General features: G+C 40.0%; 3 protein-coding genes across 3 annotated transcripts in view; all 3 read left to right on the forward strand.

The window, feature by feature from the left end:
* Positions 1–2,805, forward strand: part of pou6f2 (POU class 6 homeobox 2) — a 75,325-nt gene extending 72,520 nt beyond the window's left edge. Inside the window, exon 11 of the mRNA XM_061666552.1 lies at positions 1,146–2,805. Within this exon, the coding sequence (XP_061522536.1) occupies positions 1,146–1,674 (529 nt within the window). The 3' untranslated portion in view covers positions 1,675–2,805. The remainder of the gene's footprint in view (positions 1–1,145) is intronic.
* An 8,961-nt stretch (positions 2,806–11,766) lies between these two features.
* otulina (OTU deubiquitinase with linear linkage specificity a) lies at positions 11,767–14,934 on the forward strand. The gene is made up of 3 exons (XM_061666536.1): positions 11,767–11,929; positions 12,906–13,027; positions 13,518–14,934. Exons 1-3 carry the CDS (start codon positions 11,816–11,818, stop codon positions 13,954–13,956), a joined length of 675 nt encoding a protein of 224 aa, XP_061522520.1. The 5' UTR covers positions 11,767–11,815; the 3' UTR covers positions 13,957–14,934.
* A 616-nt stretch (positions 14,935–15,550) lies between these two features.
* LOC133396723 (uncharacterized) lies at positions 15,551–23,736 on the forward strand. Its single transcript, XM_061666852.1, has 11 exons — positions 15,551–15,687; positions 17,093–17,353; positions 17,561–18,079; positions 18,649–18,825; positions 18,999–19,244; positions 19,798–19,877; positions 20,402–20,499; positions 21,335–21,484; positions 21,710–21,823; positions 22,588–22,857; positions 23,086–23,736. Exons 1-11 carry the CDS (start codon positions 15,569–15,571, stop codon positions 23,314–23,316), a joined length of 2,265 nt encoding a protein of 754 aa, XP_061522836.1. The 5' UTR covers positions 15,551–15,568; the 3' UTR covers positions 23,317–23,736.
* Positions 23,737–24,566: the final 830 nt, after the last annotated feature.

Below are 24,566 nucleotides of genomic sequence, written 5' to 3' on the forward strand. Positions count from 1 at the left end.
GAAACAAGTGCGTTCCAAACACAGACGAAACAAAGTCTGATCTTTCAGAATCAATCGACAGATTTGTGTCGAACACATTAAAACCAATAGAAAAAAGTCCGATGTTTTGGGATCAGCAGAGAGAACTGCTAGGACATCCTCGTACCGAGTTCTAGCACACGTTGAAAACGCTTACAAGCCACCTCTTTTGTGTGTGCGTGTGACTACGAAACATAAATGGTGCATGTCTGAGCAGGCCCTTTTAAGAGGAGCGCTGCGTTCAGGGCGGCACGGTGGCCGACTGGTTAGAGCGTCAGCCTCACAGTTCTGAGGAGCAGGGTTCAATCCCCGGTCCCGCCTGTGTGGAGTTTTGCATGTTCTCCCCGTGCCTGCGTGGGTTTTCTCCGGGCACTCCGGTTTTCTCGCACATCCCAAAAACATGCATGAATTGGAGACTCTAAATTGCCCATAGGTGTGAATGTGAGTGCGAATGGTTGATTGTTCCTATGTGCCCTGCGATTGGCTGGCAACCGGTTCAGGGCGTACCCCGCCTCCTAGCCCGATGACAGCTGGGATAGGCTCCAGCTCGCCCGCGACCCTAGTGAGGAGAAGCGGCTCAGAAAATGGATGGATGGATGCTGCGTTCAGGGCGACTAGTTCTTCCCTGCGCTCCCATTAAATATTGGAACAATTTAACATTTTAACTTAAAACGCCCCACACCACAGGATAATCAACTTCGGATAATCGGGCCTTTGTTGTGTTTCATTCACAAGGAGGGAATTGGGCTCAAAAATGGCCCGATTATCAATCGGTCTGTAACAACGCACGAGCCTGTTGTCATTTGAATGTTTATTTATTGAAGATTATTAAATATAAAATCTTGGAGCTCAAATTGAATGTGCAATTTGATGAATGATTCAAGGTGTTTTAAGGAAATGACGACGGGGCATATTTGTACTGCACGCCCTTTTGATCACCTTGAACAAAATTAACGGAAGATTGCTCATTTGTTTGTCCCTAGCGGCAACGTTTGGGGAAGTTTTGTTTGAAATTGACGTGCCGTGACACTTCCTGGGCCACTGGAGTTTTTCTTTTTTTTCTTTTTTTTTTTGGCACGGCGGCGGGCACCTTTGAGTAAGCTTGTTTTTTTCTCGACTCTCCCCAGACACACCATCCTGAGAAGCCACTTTTTCCTACCGCAGGAAGCCCAAGAGAACACGATAGCTAGCAGTCTGACAGGCAAACTGAACCCTGGCCTTTTATATCCTGCCAGGTTTGAGAAGTTGGACATCACCCCTAAAAGCGCCCAGAAGATTAAGCCGGTTCTGGAGCGCTGGATGGCGGAGGCTGAGGCCCGCCACCGGTCCGGCATGCAGAACCTGACCGAGTTTATCGGCAGCGAGCCCTCCAAAAAGCGCAAGCGGCGCACCTCGTTCACGCCGCAGGCCCTGGAGATCCTCAACGGGCACTTTGAGAAGAACACGCACCCGTCGGGACAGGAAATGACCGAGATCGCCGAGAAGCTCAACTACGACCGCGAGGTGGTGCGCGTTTGGTTCTGCAACAAGCGGCAGGCGCTCAAGAACACCATCAAACGCCTCAAGCAGCCCGACGTGGTGGGCGGAGGCGGAGGGGCCGTGCTGCCGCCGGCCTCCATGGACCTCGGGGACCCGCTCCACGACGTCCCCGAATGAACCTTTCCCCCCCCGAAAATCCCGACTCCTGGACTCTTGAAAAAACTTTGTGTTGTCGTTGTGATTTTCACTTAACCAAAAAAAAAAAAAACAAAAAAAAAAAAAAAAAGAGAGAGATTAAAATGTGAGGAAGATGTATGTATAGTGGTGCCGTGGCTTACAAGGTACAAGTCGTGACTTGCTCCCTTTTTTTGCTTTGTGTCACGAGTAAAACAAACCAATTAGCAATTTATGTACAGTGTTCCGCCGGACATTTGTGATTGGCTACTCACGGTTTTACCAGTTCGCAGATTGTTTTGGGAACCTGTCGTCCATTATTCGCTGAAAATCTGTCACTAGCCCCCTCTGATATAAAAGTATTACTTTCGTGCCATCATGTGGCATCTTGGTGCCAAGGAACTATGTTGAAGTGAGGGGAATAGCTTCATTTGGACAGGCCAGAACCCTGTCTAATGGAAAAGAAGTGCATTGGCACCATCTTGTGCCATCTATAGGCAATGACAAACCTTTTAAGGGAGGGCATCAATAAGACTGCGGCAAATGATTACGTTTGTCGAAATGAAGCTCCTCAACTCACTTCAAATTGTTTTTCTTGGCACCAATGGTACCGCATAAAAACAGCAAATCACGGAGGATAGGTTCTAAAACAATGCTGACCCGCGGTGATGCGGGGGTCCACTGGATCCAGTGATGCCCTCGCAAGTGGGCAAGGAGAGCCACAGTCGCCCACGCCCTTTCAGCCGTTTGTTGAACACAGTCAGACAAGCAGACGCAAAACGAGAACACTCTCAAGGAGCTGCTGTAGGCCCCCGCTCACGCCCTGTCGCTCACACGCAGACTAACCGAACAATCCTGATGTCACTCACTAGGCCACGCCCCTTAAAGGGACACATCCTACACAGGGATACTACAGTATGAACAGTAACTACACCTTGTGAAACTTATTTTTTTTCTTTGCATTCTCTTTTATGTGTTATATTTTTATACAATATAGTGCGATTTTTCTTTGTTTTGGGGGGCTGAAACTGATTAGTGGCATTATAATGCATTTCAATGCACAGAATTGATTTGATATACAAATAGAGTTACGGAACGAATTAAACCTGTAAGTCAAGGTACCACTGTACAAAAATGTTCACAGGTCAAACCAATTGTGGGCGGGGGGGGGGGCGGACATACCAAATGAAAACACGATTTACCAAAGTATGTGGCATCGAAGAATACTTTTCTAATGTAAATGTGCTTTACATTTTTACATTTGTACCCGCAGACGGAAGCTTTAAGCGACACTTTTTCTCCTCCCTTCCTCTTTCTGTGTACATATTCACACTCCAAATCACATGAAACATGATCACTAGAAATAATGATAATAATAATAATAATTGTGTTTCATCTTGACTTTGTACAACTTTTACAGCTATTGATAAACCACAAGATGATGACGATGATGATGACGTTGACGATGGTGGCGGTGTGTTGCCAAAGCCTGATAGCCAAAGAACACAACAGACTTCAGCTCAAGGACTTTTTCAAACCTACAACCGGATCGGCTCACTTTTAACACACTAAATACACACACACAAAAAAAAACACACACAAAAAAAAAGAACCAAAAATGACTAATAAAGCATTAAAAAAAAAAGTCAAGCCTTGTAAATCTTGGCAATATTTGCATGCCACGCTTCTCTCTGCATGCGGCAGCAGCAGCACCCCCAAAACCCCAAAAATGAACTTGATGAACAAAACCCTTTAATGCGATGATAATGCTGAATTATTATTATTATTGTATTTATTTTTTTACAGCTTACACTCATGTAGCATTTAAATGTTTTATTTCTACTCGTGTCCAACCTCCCCATGTGTGCTTTAACCCTCCTGTTATGTTGTGGGTCAATTTGACCCATTTTAAAGTAAAAAAAAAAAAAAAAAAGTCAACTATAAAATCGGGATTGTAATGGTGATTCAGTTAATCATGAGATGTATTAAACAATTGTTTTGTTTATGAGACTTTTGGGTAATAAAACATCCCCTGGGTCAAAATGACCCATTTTAAAGAAAGATAATTTCGATAAAAATGACAAATAGAGTTGGGAATTATGAGTCATGGAGTTAATAATGACGTAAACAATTATGATTTTTCTTTCAATACTTTTTGGTAACTAAACATGGCCCGGGTCAAATTAACCCTGGAACATTATTGCTGTAGCCAAGAAACCAAATCTAGATGTTCCTTTGAAAAAAAAAAAAAAATCGGATCAGTTTCTTTGAATGGCCTTTTTGTCTATTTTCTTTTTTTTTTGTTTTTGTTGTTTTTTTCAATTTCATTGATAGGGATTTATGTGCTTTTTTGACACTTCCGGGTTGTTGAAAGTGTTTGGGTGAAACTGACCTCGGAAAATTATAGTTGTTGCCGAGAAACAAATAATAGATTTATAGGGTTGAATTTGCTGGTCTTACTCCCCCCCACCCCCCCTTTTGTTTTCTTAAACAAAATGAGATTTGCATTTATTATGCATGTGCTGTGATTTTTATTTTTTTCTCACTTATTATTTATGACACTTGTACGGGTCAAATTGACCCATTTAAAAAAAAAAAATTGTAATCAACTATAAATGATTAATACTTTAGTTAAACAGTTTTGTTGCTTTGGACACTTAGGTAGTTCAACATGCCCGGGACCAAGGGGACATTATTGCTATTCCTGTGAAAAAAAATTTTTTTTTTAATTTATTACATTTCAACTGCTTGTGTGTTTTAAAACTTTTTCTTTATTTATTTTTTTGATAATTTAAAAAATTGAATCTCCATTGGGTTTAATATTTTTGGTCAATTAAGCAAAGCGACCCATGACCTTTGTACCTAAGAAACCAACATCACAGGAGGTTTAAACTGCTCGTGTTGCAATATTTTGGCTCTAAACAACAAAATCCTCAATAATTCACTTAATGTATCGAAAGTATTAGGACACGCCTCCAAATACATCAGTGAATGAATCAGAATTGATGAGAATCTTAATCATTGCCGTGCGTGTCCCAATAATTCTGTCCATTTAGCGTACTCAAAGAGGATTTTTTCTTTGTTTTTTTGTTTTTTGTTTTTTTTGCATTTCAATCATCGCTATTTAAATGCGTTTTGTCTCATTTTCATTCAGGCAATTGTGACAGTAACCAAAAAAAAAAAAAAAACTAAAATAGAGGCTGAAACACACACACAGGAAGGAATGTTTTTGTTGTATTTTGCTCTTACTGCGTCAGTGGCCCCGGACCAAAGCTCTCGACTTGATATGCACATTGTACAGAGACCTTTTTCACCATGTTGACAATCTTGATTCCCCCCCCCCCAAAAAAATGAAATCTCCAGAAGGGAAAAAATGTACAGACAACGATCATGGATCACGATCAACTTTACCTCACTTTGATTGCGTTATTTATTTTTGGTCTTTTCATACCCTCCATCACACACACACACAACAGTCTTGTTTGCTAACAATTATTGTCAAATGCTTTTTTTTCTTCTTTTTTTTTTTTTTTTTTTTTTTTTAAGTAGCAGTCGACCAACTCGAAACCAAAGCTCAAACATTCTGCAGAGGATTTTTTTTTTCTTCTAAATAAGAGTAATGATAATAAACTGTATTTAATCTATGATGGAGCAATATCTGTTTTGGTCATTGACTACGCGGCACTTTTTTTTGTTGGTTTATTTCCGAGAAAGAAGAAAAACATAGAAAAGCTTCAAGTCTGTCTCCACTGATTTGTACAATAATGTTAGGAATAAACAATTGTTTGACATCAAGCTGCTCAAATCTTAATTTATTCATCTTTTTTATACAGTATTTGCCTTTTTCTTTTTGTTTTTACTTGTTAAAGTATTGAAATTAAATGATTCTACTTTGTTAACATCAGAACTGCTTTAATTTAGTCCCTAAGAAAAAGAGTTAATTTTGAGCGGCCACGTGATATTACAGTACAATACAGTATTCCATTTTTTTCTCAACCTGTAAATCCTAAGAAAACGATGCGTCATACATTATTAATATTATACCTTTTTTTTATATATATGTATTTTTAAAAAGATTCAAATGTCATCGAGCCAAGTAGAATGCCCCGACTCTATTGTTGTCATTTTTAAGTTAAGTGCTGACGCTGATCAAAATCAAGGCTTTAATTCCAATTTTGACATGTTGCACTCAGCACATGCTTTAGCTTATAATAAGTAAAGATGAGATGAAAGTGTAATTATTCCACTATGATAACAGCAGTGTTGGATGTTTTAAAAAATAAAAAAAATAAAAAAAATCTATTTATTGAAGGCATTCAAATTAAATGATTCTACTTAAAATTAAAACTCCCATAAAACTGTGACAAATGGCTCTTGGTCGTTTGTGCATGCACAGTGTTACAGCTCAGCCTTATTAAAATTAGGGGGTTGTTATGAACATTTTTAAAATATGTGCTTGGATTTATTTTTATTATTATATTAGTTTGTACTTATATATTTTTAGATCTTTACGTTATTGACCCGTTTCAAAGTTTTAAAAAATTCTGTTATTTAACAGTAATAATTTGTTTTTAAATTATTTGGATTTATGTATTATAATTATTTTTTTACATGTCTTATGTTATTGTATCATACAAAAGTAAAAACACAATTCTATTATGGTTTATTTTTATATTATTTGTATTTATTTTTTTATTTGTAGTTTTGCCGCTTTTTATTTGTTATATGATTTTATTGTTTTTATATTTTCATGTTTAATATTTATAGTTTGATTGAATTGAAATGTTAATATTATATAGTAATATTCATGTATATTTTAATATTTTCATACTCATTTTTACCTTTTTATAGTATTAGTATTACTGACTCTTTACAGTAAATATAATGTTATTATATGTATTTAATTACAAATCTTTTATTTTGATTATTATTTTTTTTTATATTGTTATACTTTTGATAAATGTTTGTACATTTTTATGTGATGTATTATTATTGTTAATTTTTTATATTATTTGTATTTTATTTTTATATGGTTATTTATAAAGGCAGTTTGAGGATACTTCCATAAAAATGTGTGAAAGACGTTTCTGTGCCCCTGCTACTTCATACAGGTCAACGGAAAGCGTGTTGTCAATAACAAAGTGCAAATATTCCTTAAGAAAATAAATAAATAAAAAGTCTATTATGAGCTGCACAAAAGAAGCATTTAGCGAAAGCAAACTTAAAGTGACCTGGCATCCTCTTTGAAATCACCCCTGGCGAATAAGAGCACGTCACCCTATATAGGAAACGCTATTTAATGCCAAAATGTATTTACATGTATTTTTGTTGGCGGGGGGTCAGCGCAGACGCTTGGCCTCTCTTCGACAAACAAGCAAACAAAAAGCAGAAGAGGAAATAAATGTAAGAAATAAGAGCGAAGAGCCTTTTGAAAGCAAACGCCACAAGGTTTGACACGTCGTTGGCTCTCCTGTCCGTCGTGACGCCTTTGAAGACGAGAGGAGAAAACTAGTAAATAATAAAATAATCCTAATACGAATAAAGCATTTTTAAAAAAAAAAAAGGCACACCGAGCAGATACATTATTAATATTAAGACTGATGCTTTTTTTGGTCTTTCAGGAGGATTTCAAGTCGGCGCGGCTGATGGCTGACGTGTTGTGATGTTCTTTTGTTTGCTTTTTTTAATTGCACCGATGAAGATCCTGACCCACATCGACGTACGTACACGCTGAAATATTCAAAACAATGCGAGACTTGTTTGTCAGTCTTCACCAGTATCACAACACGTAAAAGTGTTCTTTTTTTGTTTTTGCGATTGCTGGGTCCATTTTGGGAATGTGTAACCTTTCCAGGGATTTCTGGACCTAGAAGTGTTTTGGTTTTTTTTTGTTTTGTTTTCCCCCAGCAACTTGAAAAATGTGTGATTTTGTGAACTCGTCAAATTGACACAAAACAATGTATTTACATTTTTTTTTTTTCAACAGGGTACTTTTGAAAAATACCAATTTTCTTACAAATTCTTTTTTTTCAACTTGATGCTGAACGCACATTTACAAGTGGTAAAATTGAATTTTTTAAGGGTTGATTTTTTTACCCTTACAAGAGATTCGACACATTTTTCAAGTTGCTTTCAAAAAAAAAACAAAAAAAGTAAATAAATAAAAACCTTTTTCGTCCAGGAAAAACCTTTGACTAGCACATCAAGGGGAGAGGATTGTTTATGTACGAGTATTTTGATTTTACAAGTTCCAGCATTCCATTCCAGAGTAAGTTGAACATCCGTGTACAGGTTGCACTTAATGTAAACATGACACGCGTCCACTTATCGGGTCATCTTGCAGCGGCTCGTTAAAATGTTTTGGCTCGATGTCCACTCGTGTCCTCCTACTCAAAATAATCATCCCAACGGCCTCGCTCGGTCGGACCTTTGCGGCCCTCTTTCGCACCAAAGTCGCCAAACTTTGGACTTGTAGCAAAGCAAAATAGACATCAAAATAGACGACTTGATTGCGTTTCTGTCAAATGTGCCGATTTGAGAACCAAAAAAGTAATCGTGATCCGCGGCGATAATCGGCATCAGCATTCCGACTGCTTTCCGTTGCACAATTTGACCGTTATAAAAAAAAAATTAAGTTGCGATATTATGTGCACAGGGTGATCATTTCCTGTGTTACGGTGTATTTACTTCATTCTTGTCTTTTTCTTGGTAATATTACAACTTCAGTCTCATAAAATATGACTTTTTTTAATCAGAATATTCTGATTTAAATCTCTGAATTAATTTTTTAGTATTATGACTAGACTTGTAACAGGATGTTTTTTTTCCAGAAAATTCTGACTACTCTCGTCACTTGAATTTTATTGTGGTATTATGACTTTAGTTGTTTTAGGGGTTTTTTAAGTTACTGTTAAGTTTTTTCCAATATTATGATTTAAAGTTTGACATTTTTGATATGAATCACAACTAGCAACTTGGATTGACCCGCTGCGTTCACGTGAGATCAAGCATCCGCTTCGTCCTCAAGATTGAAGCGTCTGCGATGCGTTCAGGCGTCCGTCCGTGCACACCTTGATGCCTCTGGCCGGAGGTTGGCAATTACCATCCGGGTCGGCCGTGCATAGGATCTCTCAGTTTTTTTTTTTTAACTGTCTTGAAGAGCACATTTGCAATGTGCACTTTTGGCAGTCCTGTATGTTAACATGGGTATTTGAATTCAACAGCCGTCAATGGCAGTGAATGAGTTTCAAAAAGGTGAACTGGAGCTTATCTCAGTTGACTTCTGGGTAATAAGCCACATACTATAGACAAACAAATATTTACACTTACATTCACACCTATGGACAATTTAGAGGCTTAAATGCTTTTTTCAAAATTTCAAAATGATAGCTTTATTTGCGTAAAATGAAGACTCTTCTCGAAAAGATAAAACTCGTTTTTTTATCACAAAATACAAACGGGGGAAAAAACTGTACTGGAATTGTATGAACTCATGCAAAAGTTGACTTTTAAAATAGTACTAGTCAGAGCAATTACCTTGAGGATGTCAAGTCATGCAGCTCACTTTTTTTTCTCATCCTCTAAATGGCTACAAGGTTATGCTCGTGTGTTCAAAAATAATAAAGAGTCAACGGTGCAATATGAAAAGTGACATCTAGTTGGCAACGTGATCCATCGTCTGTGATCTTCTCCTCCTCTTCCCCCCTTTTTTTTTTTTCTTTCTCATTCAGCCACGGCGATGATGACACCCGTCTTCAAAAATGTCCAACGGCTGGGCGTGAGTCGAGATTTTAAAAAGGTTAGAGTTACAGCGCATAGATGTGTACGTGTAGATGCGCTCTATGTTGTGCAAGCTCCCAATCTATCCTTCAAGAGGAGGAGGAGGAGCAGGAAGATGAACTCCCAAGGTGCTCTGCTGGCTCCATTGTGCTCCCGGCCTGTCATCTTAAATTGGGGAGAACAGGCTCGGCCAGTGTGAGGAGAAAAAAATAATAATAATCAATACTTGATGGAAGATTGCGCCCCCCGGAAAATGTGTTTTGATTTCGAGGATTAATTCTGGGGCGAAATGACGTCATTAGGCACCAAAAATGCTCGTGCTGGGAAATTGGAGGGAAATGCAGCAGGAGAAGAAGAAATGAGACGGCGGCGGGGGGGGGGGGTTGTTTGGGGAATGAGGCCATTTTTAGAAGCGGCGATGTTGTCCAATCCAGTGATTCTCAAAAGTGTGGCACGTGTACCACTAGTGGTACATGGGCTCCCTCTAGTGGTACGTGAAAGCATCGCTGAATTCAATGTTCAATCTACACATTCCAGTGGCTTGAACTTTTGTTTTCTGTCTTTTTCTTTTAAACCCATTGCAGTGCATTTGTTAAGTTCAGTTGTGTTTAACTTTAAAGTACAACGCATTTGCATTTCATCTTTAAAAACTGTTTGTATTCAAACATTTATTTAGGTACAACTTGTATTTAACTCGTGTGCAATACATTGAAATTGAAATGTATCTGTGCACAATGTTACAGTAGCTTACAATAATATTATACATACTTTTTAGGCCTTTCTTTAAATCAACACTTAACGCACTGCGCTCGAGAGTGACATATTTTTTTGAGGTGTAGAGGGTTATAGAAACGCTGCTCTAATGCGTCCCACCGAGGTTTTTCCGCACAAGGTCGAAGTGCATTATTGATGGACCCAAAAAATGCGTTTGGTGCTCGTGACGTGTTGGAAAGTCAAACAGGAAGCTCTAAAGGTGCACCGGACGACGTTAAATTAAACATTGCCGCTTGTTTGATGGCCCTAACAACATCAAAACAAAGCAATATATGATTTATGACAACACAATAACATGTTTTGCATCACATTCTGCCTTTATAAAGGATGCCTTTTTAGTATAATTAGCATTTTGCTGAATCTTTCAAAGAGCTGTTTCTAATATCACCCCCTCGCGCACACCCAGATAATATAAATATGCTCCCGCAATATAGTGCATTTTAGATCAAAGATCATATAAAATATTAAGCGCATTCTTGCACCGAAGCTTGTGGCAGTTGAGTTCAGGGTTACAACAGTGTTAAACAAATGTTATTTAAATCAGAAATCAGAAGGTAGTGATTTTAATGCAATAAAATGTCATTCTTTTCATTTGTATATTATATTTATTTTAATGGCATTGTATTAATTGTTTTAATTTGATTTAAAGGCAACGCATTTAAATCAAATTACACAATTTGAATTTACGTTGTATTGCTTTTTGATTTATTCAAATGGTTTACATTTTATACATTGTAGTAATGCAATCGCATAATAATTTTATTTTTTGTTATTTTTTATTTACTAAAATGTTTAAAATGTTACTAGAAGTCCTTCCATTCTATTCATTTTAATGATGTAATGAAATAATCAGTTGAATGATTCATATTTTATTAATTTTAACACGTAATAAAAAAAATTACATTATTCAAATGTATCGATTTTACTAAATAAAACTACATTTTATTAAGTTACTGAAGTTTATTTTTTATAAAATAATTCACATTTGTATTGAATGAGTAATAAAATGTCAATGCACTTAATAACATTTTTGTTAAATTGCTGAAAATAAATTATTGCATCACATTTAACCTACAAAATTCAATCTTAACCTACAAAATTCAATCTAACTGTTCGTTTGTTATTTGATAAAAAATTATATCAAACTACTTACGATTTACTGTGTCAAAACGAAGACGTCACGTGAAAGGTTACCATAAAACGTCTGTCGTCATTTATTTGCACTCACTGTTCGTTTGTTATTTGATAAAAAATTATATCAAACTACTTACGATTTACTGTGTCAAAACGAAGACGTCACGTGAAAGGTTACCATAAAACGTCTGTCGTCATTTATTTGCACTCACGTTTCCTGCGATACTCCAGCGCCCCCTGCAGGATTTTTCTCTGTATTAAACCTCGAAGCTTTTGTGACGAACTGACTGCGTTGGGGCCGTCCTTCCTGCAGATGGCGCTGTTGCGAGACACTTGCTCGGAGGCCCGACAACTTGATGTTCAACCACCGCAGAAGAAGAAGAAGCAGGAAGCGGCAGGCAGGCAAACCATCTCCCACTTGCAACAACAACACGTTTCGAATGCTCAACTGCCGACAATGTCCTGGTTCAAAGCTGCGTCAAACGGCGTCGACGACGTTTTTGAAGACAACACGGACGAACTTGACATTTTAAGCAAAGAATGGGCGGTCAACATGAAGAGGAGAATCAGGGTAAGAGATTTTGTATTTGTTTTGCTTTTGATTACTGTTGTGGCTAACAGTAGCATCCAGCTGTCAATTGCAAGTTGTTTGTATAAAACTTCACATTTTAAATTGATTTATGTGTGACCAGCATTATCAGACAAATCTTTTAAAGACGATTCCAGTGATATGTTTATCATATTTCTGTGATAAATATAAAAAAAGTTAGGAAACTGTAAAACTGTTGAAAATGCACCAATTTCTTATTACTTACTTATTACTAAGATAATAGGGCTCAAAATTATTATTATTTTTTTAGGTGTGACCTTTTTTGTTAAATAAAACAAATAAAATAAAAACTTATGGAAAGCTTGCTAAACATAAACACAGTGTATAATAATCATAACGTTAAATCTGAAGATTTTCCACTCGAACCATGCATGGAATAAAAATAAGGGCAGAGAATGAACCAAGCACTCGTGTTGTTAAAATATATAGTGGAATAAATGCAGCGCAGTTAAGAGACTTTTGTAGTTCATAAAGTTAATGTGTTTGAATATGATTAATTTCATTCTCAAGACAGCCACATCCCTAAAAGGGGTGTGCACAATTGTGCAACTACTTTATATCAATTGTTACTTACTTCCCCTTTTAAATATATCTAAACAATTTTTTTCCAATTGAGTTGTACGTTTTAAGTCACATTATTGGTGGAAACAATTTTGAAAGGATTTATTTTTGTCTCATTCTTTTATATGATAAAAATTTGAATAGGGGTGTGTAGACTTTTTATGTCCACTGTAGAAATCACTTATACGACATTCTGTCTCAGGACGACAATAACTTACACAAGTGCATGTTTCTGTAATATGTGACTGACATTATTTGAAATCTCGCGGGGGTGGGGGATATAAAATGTCCTCCACTTCTTGAATGGTCCTTCTACTAAATGTGAAGTCATATATTGAGAATTTTTTGACGTTAAATTTGTGGCTGTTTTGTCCAGGATGGTTATGTGGACGGCGCCGACGCCGGCGAGGATGCCGCACTGGAGGTGGGCTTCAAGGAGGGCTTCCAGGAGGGAGCCGCCAAGACTGTGGCTGTTGGGCGACTTCGAGGGATCGTATGGTAGTGTTACATACGAATTTATCTGTCTAGCTCACCCTTTCCTTAAAATATATACTATTTTGTTTCTTGTCTGCGGCACGGTGGTCGACTGGTTAGAGAGTCTGCCTCACAGTTCTGAGGACCGGGGTTCAATCCCCGGCCCCCCCTGTGTGGAGTTTGCATGTTCTCGTGCCTTCGTGGGTTTTCTCCGGGTACTCCGGTTTCCTCCCACATCCCAAAAACATGCACGCTGGGTTCATTGAAGTCTCTAAATTACCCGTAGGTGTGAATGTGAGTGCGAATGGTTGTTTGTTTATGTGTGCCCTGCGATTGGCTGGCAACCAGTTCCGGGTGTACCCCGCCTCCTGCCCGAAGATAGCTGGGATGGGCTCCAGCACTCCCGTGACCCTAGTGAGGATAATCGGCTCAGAAAATGGATGGATGGATGGATGGTTGGATGTTTCTCATCTGCTGTGTGTTATGTTGTTTTTTTCGTTTGTTTGTTTTTCAGCGCAATAGGCAGCTGGTACCAGGTGGAGCATCGGGGCCAGCCCTTCCCCGCCTCCGTCACGGAGCTCCTGCGGCGTGTTTCGCAGCACGAGGATTCCATCGTGACGGAAATTATGAAGGCCATGGAGAAGCTCCCTCCTCCCAGCGTGGACGACGTGTTGGAGAGCATGGAAGGGCTTCGGGTGGCGGCACCGCAGGGTTGCCCGCCGGAGGGTTGCCAAAGGAGCGACTGTTGTCGAGGGGCGGAGCAAATGGACACGGATTCTCCGCAACATTCCCAAACGTTACATTCCGCGTGCGGCGACGGTTCCTCCTCTTCTTCCGCTTCAGCCCGTGGAACAATCTTCAGCGAGCTCGTGCAGAGCTGCAAGGACATAGTGTCGGAGCTCGGGCTGCCTGTGGGCCTTTTGGAGCACATAAATGAACTGGAGAACGTTTAACTGATGTGATTATATACACTGACAATTGACTTACGGGTTTTTCGAGATATGATTTTCTTGTTTTGAGTCACGAGCGCTGGCTAAAAGGCAGCAAACGTCACAACAAGCAGCAGTTGGGCAGGTTGTGACTGTAAAACTAAGCATAAAAGAGAATTACACGTTGGCTTGGCCTGAGAAGAAAGTCTGCTAGCTTATCGCTAGCGCACAATGGAAAATAACCCAGACAGGCTAACAAAACTAGCATTGATATTACGATAATCGTAAACACTTTACTGAAACACAAGCGGTAGCAACACATAAAGACAGCGTACAACTACACACTCTGGCATATATTCATCAAATTTATGTCTTATGTACACAGCATTTTCTATACTGCCCCCTAGTGGCCAAGGTATGAACAGAAGGAGTACCACAATGAATTGATGAAATTGTGACACAAACTAATCCTTTATATGGTTTTTATGTTATTACTGTATGTTTTTAGAAAGTAAAATATTCTGCAGTGATATTTTTTTTATTTAAAAAAATCGTGTTACATTTTTGTTGATGTTTTTGGAGGGCTGGATCAGATTAACGGTATTTCCATTCATTTCAATGAGGAAAAAAGATTGAGACTGTTGATTGAGCTACGACTGTTTTGGGTTACGAGCGTGATCACAATGAAATTAATTTAAGGCACCAATGTTGACAAAAAATGTAACTTTTAACCACTAATTCAGTCATAATTAGTTTTTCTCTGTCTAAAATTACTGTTTTACTGGGGAAAATATATTTTAAAACCTTATTTATGCATGAAATAAATTATCTTTTTTAGGTGGCACACAGTACAGTAGTCAACCACTTTTATGTATATCCTTCAGCTGGCACTTTATTTTTTTATTCCTCTAACATAAAAATATTATTCATCAAACAATATAAACGTTATTCATCATCATTATGTGGCAATACCGAAATTTCCTGGTTTTTATTTATTTTTGAAAATGCATTGGTATTAAACTGTATAAAATTACTCTGTTGGCCTTGTATTATTGTACACAGCAGTTGGACTGAACTTAATTTTGTTTTTGAGCCGCTACTAAAAAGTAGAAGTGAGAGTAAGAAGAAAAAGAAAAAACCCCTTCTAAATGTTATCCCCCAAAAAAGTGAGTCTACTGTAAAATGTTTGATGTACAGTATTACAATTTTACCGTGCAATATTATCTAAACTAGTATATAGTTTATAATATATAATAATTGCTCAAAATAGTTCTTAAATACAAATGTTTTTTTTATATTTGTTAATATTTTTACTAAGAATAGGAAAGTATTGAAATTATTCATAAATGAAATAAAAATATTTTTAAAAAATTAATGAAGTTATGGGAAATATTTCAACGTAAAAACATTTTGTTTTTAAATATCGGCGACAATTTTTGCATGGATTTGATGGTACTTTATCTCCACTACTATGTTTCCGTTACATTTCCGCGACTCTTGAAGACCCTTGACCGCAGTCGTGCAATTTCCGAGGGGCCTTTGAAGGCAACACTCGGCGCACATCCGCGATGACGTCACCGGCGTCAACCCGGAGCCGTGACCCTCGGTGCCCCCTCCCCCCTCCCTCTCCATATTCATGCTACTCGGGTCTCCCACCGACAGATGTTCCGCGTCCAGCAGCCCCGCCGAAAAACAACCCTCCTTTAAAAAAGAAAAACATAACAAAAATGTTCCACCGTACCACCGGAGACTCTCGTGAGTATGAAGGAGCACCACTGCGGCGGTGTTGTTCCCAACCAGCGGCGTTGTTGGGCTCGTTGAAGTTTACCAATGCGCTAGCCTGCTAGTTAGCTTCATTTCGGCTACCCGAACGCCTGTCAACTTTCGACGCTTCCGGCATGTTTCCCAAGCTTTTGCTTGTCGTTAGTTAGCAGCTTAACTTTGAAGTCTTGATGTGTGTCTAACGTGACAGTTGACAAGGGAACGCGTCGTTGGACGGATGATGTCACTAATGTGGCGAAATCTAGCTTGAACTTGTTGTCGTTTATCTGCGATGTAAATTGGTGAATGTGTGTTACAAGTGATGCTAAGGTAGGAAACATGACCATCGAGGGATGATTATTATTAGTTTTTAAAGCTACATGACGTGAGCAGTCACCGACCAAAACATTAGGTACACCTGCACAAGAGGAGGGTGGCCAAGCTCAGGTCCATGGGCCATATTCGGCCCACCATTCCAGTCTTAAAACACATAAAACGTCAACTCTGACGTTTTATGTGTTTGTTATAACTGTTTGTTATTAAAGCCCCTAAAACATCTGATTTTCTTGTTTGTTGAGGTTAGTTTTTCTTGTTTATTTAAAACGTTCAAAATTACTTGGGCAAATATGCTATTAGGCTAACGTTTTTTCTTTAAACCTCTTCCTACTCCTTTTTAACATGTAAACGTGTGCCTTAAGATGTAATTTAGTGCCACTTTTTTGCTTTTAAATTATTTTTTCAGTTTTTATATTAAAATCAAATTTATCCATACATCCACCTCCCCACTGATCTAATGACCCTAAAATTTTGCCTTTACCAACAAAATTATTGATTGACACTGTGGCTGGACAAGTAATCGAGTTTATTGATTACTTTAGAATTGATTTATCTGAATGCCTTTTTCTGTTGAATCGATAGCTCGGAGCCCCGCTGACGTGCACTGCTTGCACTAACAGCATGGCTGCAAGCAGTCATGTTTTAACCCTTTAAGCAACAAATATTTGAACACAAACTGTGCTGGAACATGGGTAGACAGACAATATAGCAGCAGTCACAGGCATAATATATCCTTTATCCTCTGCATTTCAATTCATATCTTTGTTGTTGTAAACGTTAAAGGCCCCAAATAGATATTAATTATATATATATATATGTATTTATTTTTTAATTAATCAGTCATTGGAATTTTTTTCTGCCAAATATTCATTGGCATCAGCCTAAAAAAATCTATATGATCAGGCCCTAGTCTGTGTGTCTGTGTTGTACTGCCCTCTGGTGGCCAAGGCGTGCAGCGCAGAAGGCGACAGATCTGCCATTTTGCCATTTCATCTTATCAAGAGATAAAGAGAACCATTTTGTTACATTTCTTTTACGTTAACTTGTTACATTGTCGTTACAGGTATGAGCGTCCTGGTCAAGCTGCCTTCATAGGACCTGAGGCGACATCGTTGGGCCCCCGCCTGACCTCCAGCCGGACGCTCCGGGGTGGGAGCGCTCCGATGGGGACCAGCTGCTGTCGCCCAGAGAGTCCCTGTGGCAGCGCAGAGGAGCGAAGCGGTTTGCTCAAAGATGACGCCAAGGCCGTCGGGGCCGCGGGCCACATGGCGGCGGCGGCGGCGACGGGCGGCACGTGGGGGCCGCAAGGAGACGACAACATAAGGTGAGCCCGGGACTTGAGCGTTCGCGACAGACGAAATGCATGGAAGGACCATGAATCCATTCGAACCCCAAAAAACCCCAAAAGATTGTGAATAATATATATTTTTTTAAATAAGTAATGCTCTAACACTGTAGAAGTAATAAAGTAAATACAGCAAGTAATTATTTTCCTATTTAGTTCTTTTGCATCTTGTTTTTTGTCACCCAGGAAGACAACCGACGATGTCACAATAAAGGCAGAAGCCGTTGATGGCGTGCAGGTGACTGTTCTTCCTGAATCCGGCGCGTCCGAGCCGATTATTGCACGGGAAAACGGATCCTTGCAGAGGGAAGCCGTGCCCTCTTCCGCACTTTCTCCCAACAAAGCCGCCACACTCGAAGAGCACGCCATCGGAGAAGAAAATATGGGGACATTTATGGACAAAAACAGATCGTCTGAGCTCCTGCAGGAAGTGAACTATCAGCGGGAAGATGGCGACCGGCATCGGGCATCATCCACACAGGATAAAATGCAAGATGGCGGCATGCAAGAAGCCCAAATGTCTCCTCGCAAAGACGCAAACATGCCAGATGTTTGCCGCCGTGATGATGGCGGCTCCAAAGGGGCAAACACCTTCACGCTGCTGATGGAGCTTCGTAGGAAGAATAAAGAAGCGTCATCTTCACGCAACACTCAGGGGGCACCCATGGCCGCAACGTGTCAGGAGAACACATTTGAGCCAAACTGGTGAGTCATGTGACCACACAACCTGTTATGCTAACCCTGGCTCTGATTATTACCTCAGCCAAGGAGATTGGCATACGTTTGGCACGTTGTAGGTATTGTATACGACCAGTCTAACGTGTGGACACACTTTCTCATAATAGTGAATGAGAAACAGTGTCCAAACCTTTGACTGGTAGCGTTTATGACGAGGGATGCGCAAAACTTTATGTCCTTACTCGGACTCAGAAAAAGGCTCCGATACTACAACACCAATACTTTAAACACGGATTATGACACTTTGTCAGGCGACTGCAAAATATGCTCTGCAAAATGGATGAATCCGCCAGACTTTACTTCGTCTGTCTGTTAATGTTGTGCCCCCTTGTGTTCAAACTGTGACACTACATAACTGAAGTGTCTTGTGTTCCCGGCTACATTGCAGTGAAATGTTTGGCAAGACTGTTAGAAAACATGCTGTTGGGTGTTAAAAAGTCAGAAATGACAAGTTGTTACTCTAAAAAGTGTGATATTTGAGTGACGTTAAAAACAAATGCACGTGAAGCTGTGATTTGTTTTCTTTCCGCGTGTAGTTTATTGAACGAGGACTCTGAAGACAGCAACTCTTCAGCGTTGAGGTCTGGCCAGGACGAAAAAGGCCACGACGCTTCTGTCGAGCCCACTGAAGCGAAACTCGGCGGGGAAGAGAGACGCCCTGCACACTTTAACGACGTGGAGACGCTGACCACTACGCCAGAAGACGCCAGCAGGTCAGCGGGTTTGAGCTTTTTTTAAAACAACAAACTTTGCTCCTTGTGTTGTATTACTTCTCCTTCTGTCCACAAGGAGGAAGATGTGCACCACAGGCTTCTACTGTGATTGATTTGTTATGGACACTTGATTATAGACTGTAGCAAGGCAATAAAATGTTTACTCTCTGCAGCCCGCATGCAGCGAAGGAAAACCAGCAGGAAAACATCTACCAGTATGCTGTAGAGGATCAAGACGGAGGTCACCCGGCGGCCATGGAGGGCGAGGAGAGGATGGAGGAGGTGGAGAAGATGGAGGGCGAGGAGAAGATAATGGAGGAGGTGGAGAACGAGCCCATGGAGGTTGAGGAGAAAACTGGAGGAACTCCACAAGGGCTCGTAGAAGAAGTCAGACCTGCTGAAAGCAGCTTGAGGAGCAGGTGTGGTTATCGAATATTATTTTAAGAGAGACGTATTATTCCCGCCGCGCACCGAGTGACACGGCCAAACCCGACTGAACTGTCGCGCGATGTGCGGGGATTCGGCAGCTACTTTTCATGAGCGGCCACTGCTTTTGCTAGAATTCCAAATTTGACTCGCCGGTGAACAGCATAGCGACAGAGCAGATATAACAGCCAATCAAAAATGCACATGAGCGGGTACGAAGCATAAGCAAGACCCTGGCCGTTGCCCCGAGAGTCAAGAATTATAGCGCCATCTATACAAGTATTTTCAGTTGTGGAGGCAACAGTCCATAGAATTAAGATGGCCTCTTTAGTCCCACAATGGGGAAATCTGCAGTGTATACGCTGCGCTGTGTTTTGAAGGCACTTGATGCAGCTTTGCTTACCTTAGGTAAAGCAACTATTTGTATATGCGCAATTTAATAAGTCGATTTTCCCATTATAAGTCCTCTTTAACACTTATTTTATAGTATCCTAAAGACATCTTATGGGTGGTGTGAGGTTTTTTTTTTTTCTTTGTCATTCACAGTGAAGAAGATCTCTACCGAGCAGAGGAGCTGCCATCGTCTCACAACGACACACGAGCAGCGCCGTTAGAAACCACAACACGTGAGTTCATCCATGGATGTCGTTCCAAAGCAATAGTGTTCTTCCTCCGACAGAGTGATAAGTGATAGGGTGCCAACATTCAAAATCAGTAGAGGTTTTGCTCTGATACGGATAAATAACCCCCACAGTTTTATTGTGATTTGTTTTTGTACGCAAGAGTCCTGAAGGAACGTGAAACGGATCCAGCGCAAAAATCATTTGGGTTCAAGTGAGAAATAATCCCGAGGAGTTTGAGTCGACTTGCAACAGGTAGTGAGTCTGCCAACAAGAACAAACTAAATCGTGAGCTCTCAAACAACTTGGATTTGATTCTCTTCAAAATCAGTATAGTTCTTTTTCTACCCTAGAGAGGTGGTCCCTCAATAGTTTGAAGAAAATTGCGGGCTGATTGCAGACGGTTGTACACCAAGAAGTGCTACAGGAAAATATATCATTGAACCACGTACACCGTCATGTGTCAAGACATGTTTATATATGATTATATGCCATAATGTCACACATGATGTTCCTCACATGCTCCACAGTGGAGGCCCGATGCAGTTTGGGCCCGGCCGTGGACATTTTGTTCTACAGCGAGAGAGAATGGAGAGGCAACACGGCCAAAAGTGCTCTCATTAGAAAGGTGCGTGTGCTCTATGTCTGCAGACTCTTTTTCTTCGTATTGACTTCTTGTGTGCAAGCTAATAGAGGTTGAAGGGGAAATAAATAAATGATTTGAAAATAGTAAACATTTGTAAGTATATTTACAAATATTCAAAATGGTAATAAAAAGTAAAAATAAGATACATTTACTCATGGTGCAAGAGTAATAAAAAGGGCGTTTGAATTAAATAGATTTAATAGCACTAATTATGTCTAATGTATTATATGTGATGTTAAGTTTAAGTATTTTACCTGATATACATTAATATTTTATACTTGGTTGTAAGTAATGCAAGTGATTTTTAAAATTGATTTATTTATTAAGAAACTAAAGATATGGTGGCTATCTGCAGCTTCTGTAGTTTTGTTGTTGACTTGCTTTGTGTAAACTAATACATTTGTCAAAATGTTTAGAAAAACAGGTCAAATAAAGAGTTGAATATGTAATCACGTATATTTAAGTAAGCAAACTAAATAGAATGTAATTTTTTGACTTATATTTACTTGTAATTATACTATATATAATTTACTTATAATATATACAGTATAATCTATAGCTTTAATTTTGATATCATAAACTATTAAAAATGAATAAGATTATATATTTTGTAATATATACATCAAATAATAAAGTGGCTTTAATAATACAATAAAATGAAATGCTGATACATTTATCTTCAATACATTTAAAACAGATTTATGAACATCTTTTCTCACATTTTGAACAATATATATATATCTATAATATTGTAGTGAATTCATAAATTGTGAAAATACATGAAGGTGAGAGAGTCTGTCCTACGTACCGCCTGCAGGGTTACAAGGAGCTGTCGCAGTGCTTCGCCGGCGTGCGTCAAGTGCGGGGGGACAACTACTGCGCCCTGAGGGCCACCTTGTTCCAGGTGCTCTCTCAGGCTTCTCAGGTGCCCGCGTGGCTTCAGGAAGACCACGACGACGTGGACGAAGTAAACCTCAATCTCCCTCGTCCGGTTAGACGTGGCGAAACATTACTGCGGCCTCGCTCCGCATTAACGACCTAACGTCAAACTTTCACACTTGATCCGTTAATCCTTTGTCATTCTTTGACACATTGACTCACCTTTTTTGTTTCCTTCTTCTTCTAGACGTCTAGCCTGGTTACACCACAGTAGAAGGTCAAAAGCACAGTAAATAGTTGTGTTCTCTTTAAGCTTTCGCAGGAGCTGTCAGAGCTCATGGCTCAGTGGACGTTTCCGGGCGAGGATCAAGCGCAACCACACGTCACCCGGCGGCTTCAAAGCTACCTGGAGATCCTCCGGAACAAGGTTCATAAGCACCCGATATTCACTGTTACCTCCACCAGGGACATTATATAATCATGGCGTTTTGTTTGTCAGTTAGTAGCGGGATGCAAAAACAACATCACCAATTCTAATGATCACTCTATGGAGGGGTGGGGCCTGGGCGAAGGCTGACGATTAAATGGGAATTCAGTCCAGATCTGGGTAAACAAGAACATTTAGGAAATGTTGAATGATGAAAAGCACTTATGAGGTTTCTCAGTCGGCATGTATTAGTCCTCTAGCGATGACTTGGATTTCTTATGACGTCATTGGCAGGCCTTTCTGGTACTGTCGACACATTATTGGACGAAATGGACCTCAGTCATGATGGCAGCACCACTGATTGGTTGTCCTCTTTTTGTGACCAATCAACGAACTCAGTCAGCATGCGTTGCTCCTCTCGCTGTGACCTGGGTTTCCATTTATGTCTGTATGTTTCAGGTATTATCAACGCATTGTTAGGGAAAATGGTATTTTAAAAAAATACAACAACTCAGTCGACATGTATTATTCCTCTTGCAGTGGCTTTAGTTTCTGATTAAGTCCCTGCACGGTTCTAGCTGGCTTTTCAGCGACTGCCGATGCGTGAGTGGACATCAATGGTTGGTCGTCCACTTTTTGCGATTGTTTTTCTATTTCTTTTATCTTTTTAAATCTAATAACTCAGTCAATGTGTACTACTCCTCATACTGTAGCTTGGGTTTCTAATAAAGTCCTGTCTGTGGCCTATCCGCGGTCCTTCACAGTGGCGTGCGGCCGTGTGCTGCCCTTCGCCCGCAGACCGCCAACAACTGTGCGACGACGCCTTCCAGGGCGGCGAGGAGGAGCTGGCCATGCTGGAGGCGCTCAAGCTGCTTATGCTGCGCCGCGCCGCCCAGCTGAACGCCGGCATGCGCGCCGGCCGCGACGTGCCGCTCTTCTGCTGGCTGCTGTTTGCGCGCGACTCCTCTGACTGTCCGAGCACCTTCCTCGCCAACCACCTCAGCCGTGTGGGCGTCAGCGCCGGACTGGAACAGGTGAGCACCGCTCCACCGAATATGATTGTCGTCCATTCATCCGTTTTCTAGACCAGGGTAGCGTCTTATCGCATCTGATTTACTGCTTTCACATACCACACTTTGATGATCACTGTAGTATGGTAATTGAATGTCGCAATGTGTAATAGAATCCAGCTTGCGACAATCTATTTTTAGTTGCACTTAAGTGGCTCTAAATTGTTGTGGTTTGTTTTGTTTTTGTGACAGGTGGAGATGTGCCTGCTGGGCGACGCCTTACGCTGCACCCTGCAGGTGTACCGCCTCTACATGGCCGACACCGAGGAGTTCGTGGCCTACTATCCCGACGAGCACAAGGACGACTGGCCCCGCGTCAGCCTCGTCACTGAGGACGACCGCCACTACAACGTGCCCGTCGCCAAGGTGGCCGAAAAGGAGAATGAGGAAATGGAAGAGGAGGAAGTGGCGGCGGCCAGCTGAGAAGTGCTCCTCCCACCTCCCATGCAAACCCCAAAAACCTCAGGTCCGTCTTGTGTTTTTTTTTTTTTTTTACCGACACTGGAATCGTCGCTCTTTTTAGATCGACTTCATTAATTTATTCTTTTAATCTGGACTGCTGCCGAAAGAAGAAATCAGGTGCTTGCATCACATGACTGTGGGGGTCTTTTTTTTTTTTTTTTTTTTTTTTGCAAGCATTGTGCATAACGCGTTGCCTTTTGCCAAGCCAGAGAGGAGGAGCGTGTGCCACCAGCCGCCAAAGGCCCGCTTGGCCCTCCGTGTTGCCTTACGACAGAAAAACAAAATGCACAAGAGTGAATGAATGTGGCGTGTCCCCCCCGTCAACCGTGGCCTCTCGCTCATGAATAAAACGAAAGCACAAGAGTCAGTTGTCCTCCGCTTCCATCCATTAATTCATTTTCAAGCGCTTACCCCGGGGACGAACTCTGCTGCGGACCGAGGATTGGTCGGCAGGCCAGGTGTAACGGTATGAAAAGGTTATATTTCCGTCATAGTCATTGTCACAGTAAATGCGTAAGGGAGTGTGCAAAAATTAACACACACTTATCCAACTTATTAGATGAATAAATCAAATTATATAAAAATTGAAAAAAACCAACTTAAGTATTAAGCATTGTAAAAAAGTAGATGGAAAATGCAGAAATATTAGAAAAACTAAATAAAAGAACATAAAAGAAAACTATTTCCTGTAATAGAGGAAACATTGGAAATATACACAAACACAAGAACAAAATAAAGAAAATATGAAAAATGTAAAGGATTTTGATAAATATTGAAAAATAATTATCAGATGCAACTGATAAAAAAGGCAATATTTGAAAATAGACAAAAAATGGTGAATGAAAAATGCAAAAATATTACATAAATGGTCTGAAAAAACATTACAACATAAGAAACATTAAAAAATATATGCATCAGTAGAACAATTCCAAAATATTAGAAAAACAAAATATTACATACAAATAGAGGATACGTTCAGGAAAATTTTTAATGAAAAACATTAGAAAAAATTAAAACAGTAAAATAGACAAAACATGAAAAAATATCAGAACTACATAAATATTAGACTAACTACAATAAAACAATATCGCTGTCACCTTGGCTGCCTTCTGCCATATGTCATCTTCTCCTTCGCTGACTTCTTCATCTTTCTTCTACAGTTAGTGCCGTCCTCTTCCTCAGTTTGTTTGCCGTGTGCGCCGGATGGCAAA

This window comes from Phycodurus eques, chromosome 21, assembly GCF_024500275.1.
Source record: "Phycodurus eques isolate BA_2022a chromosome 21, UOR_Pequ_1.1, whole genome shotgun sequence".
Lineage (NCBI taxonomy): Eukaryota > Metazoa > Chordata > Actinopteri > Syngnathiformes > Syngnathidae > Phycodurus > Phycodurus eques.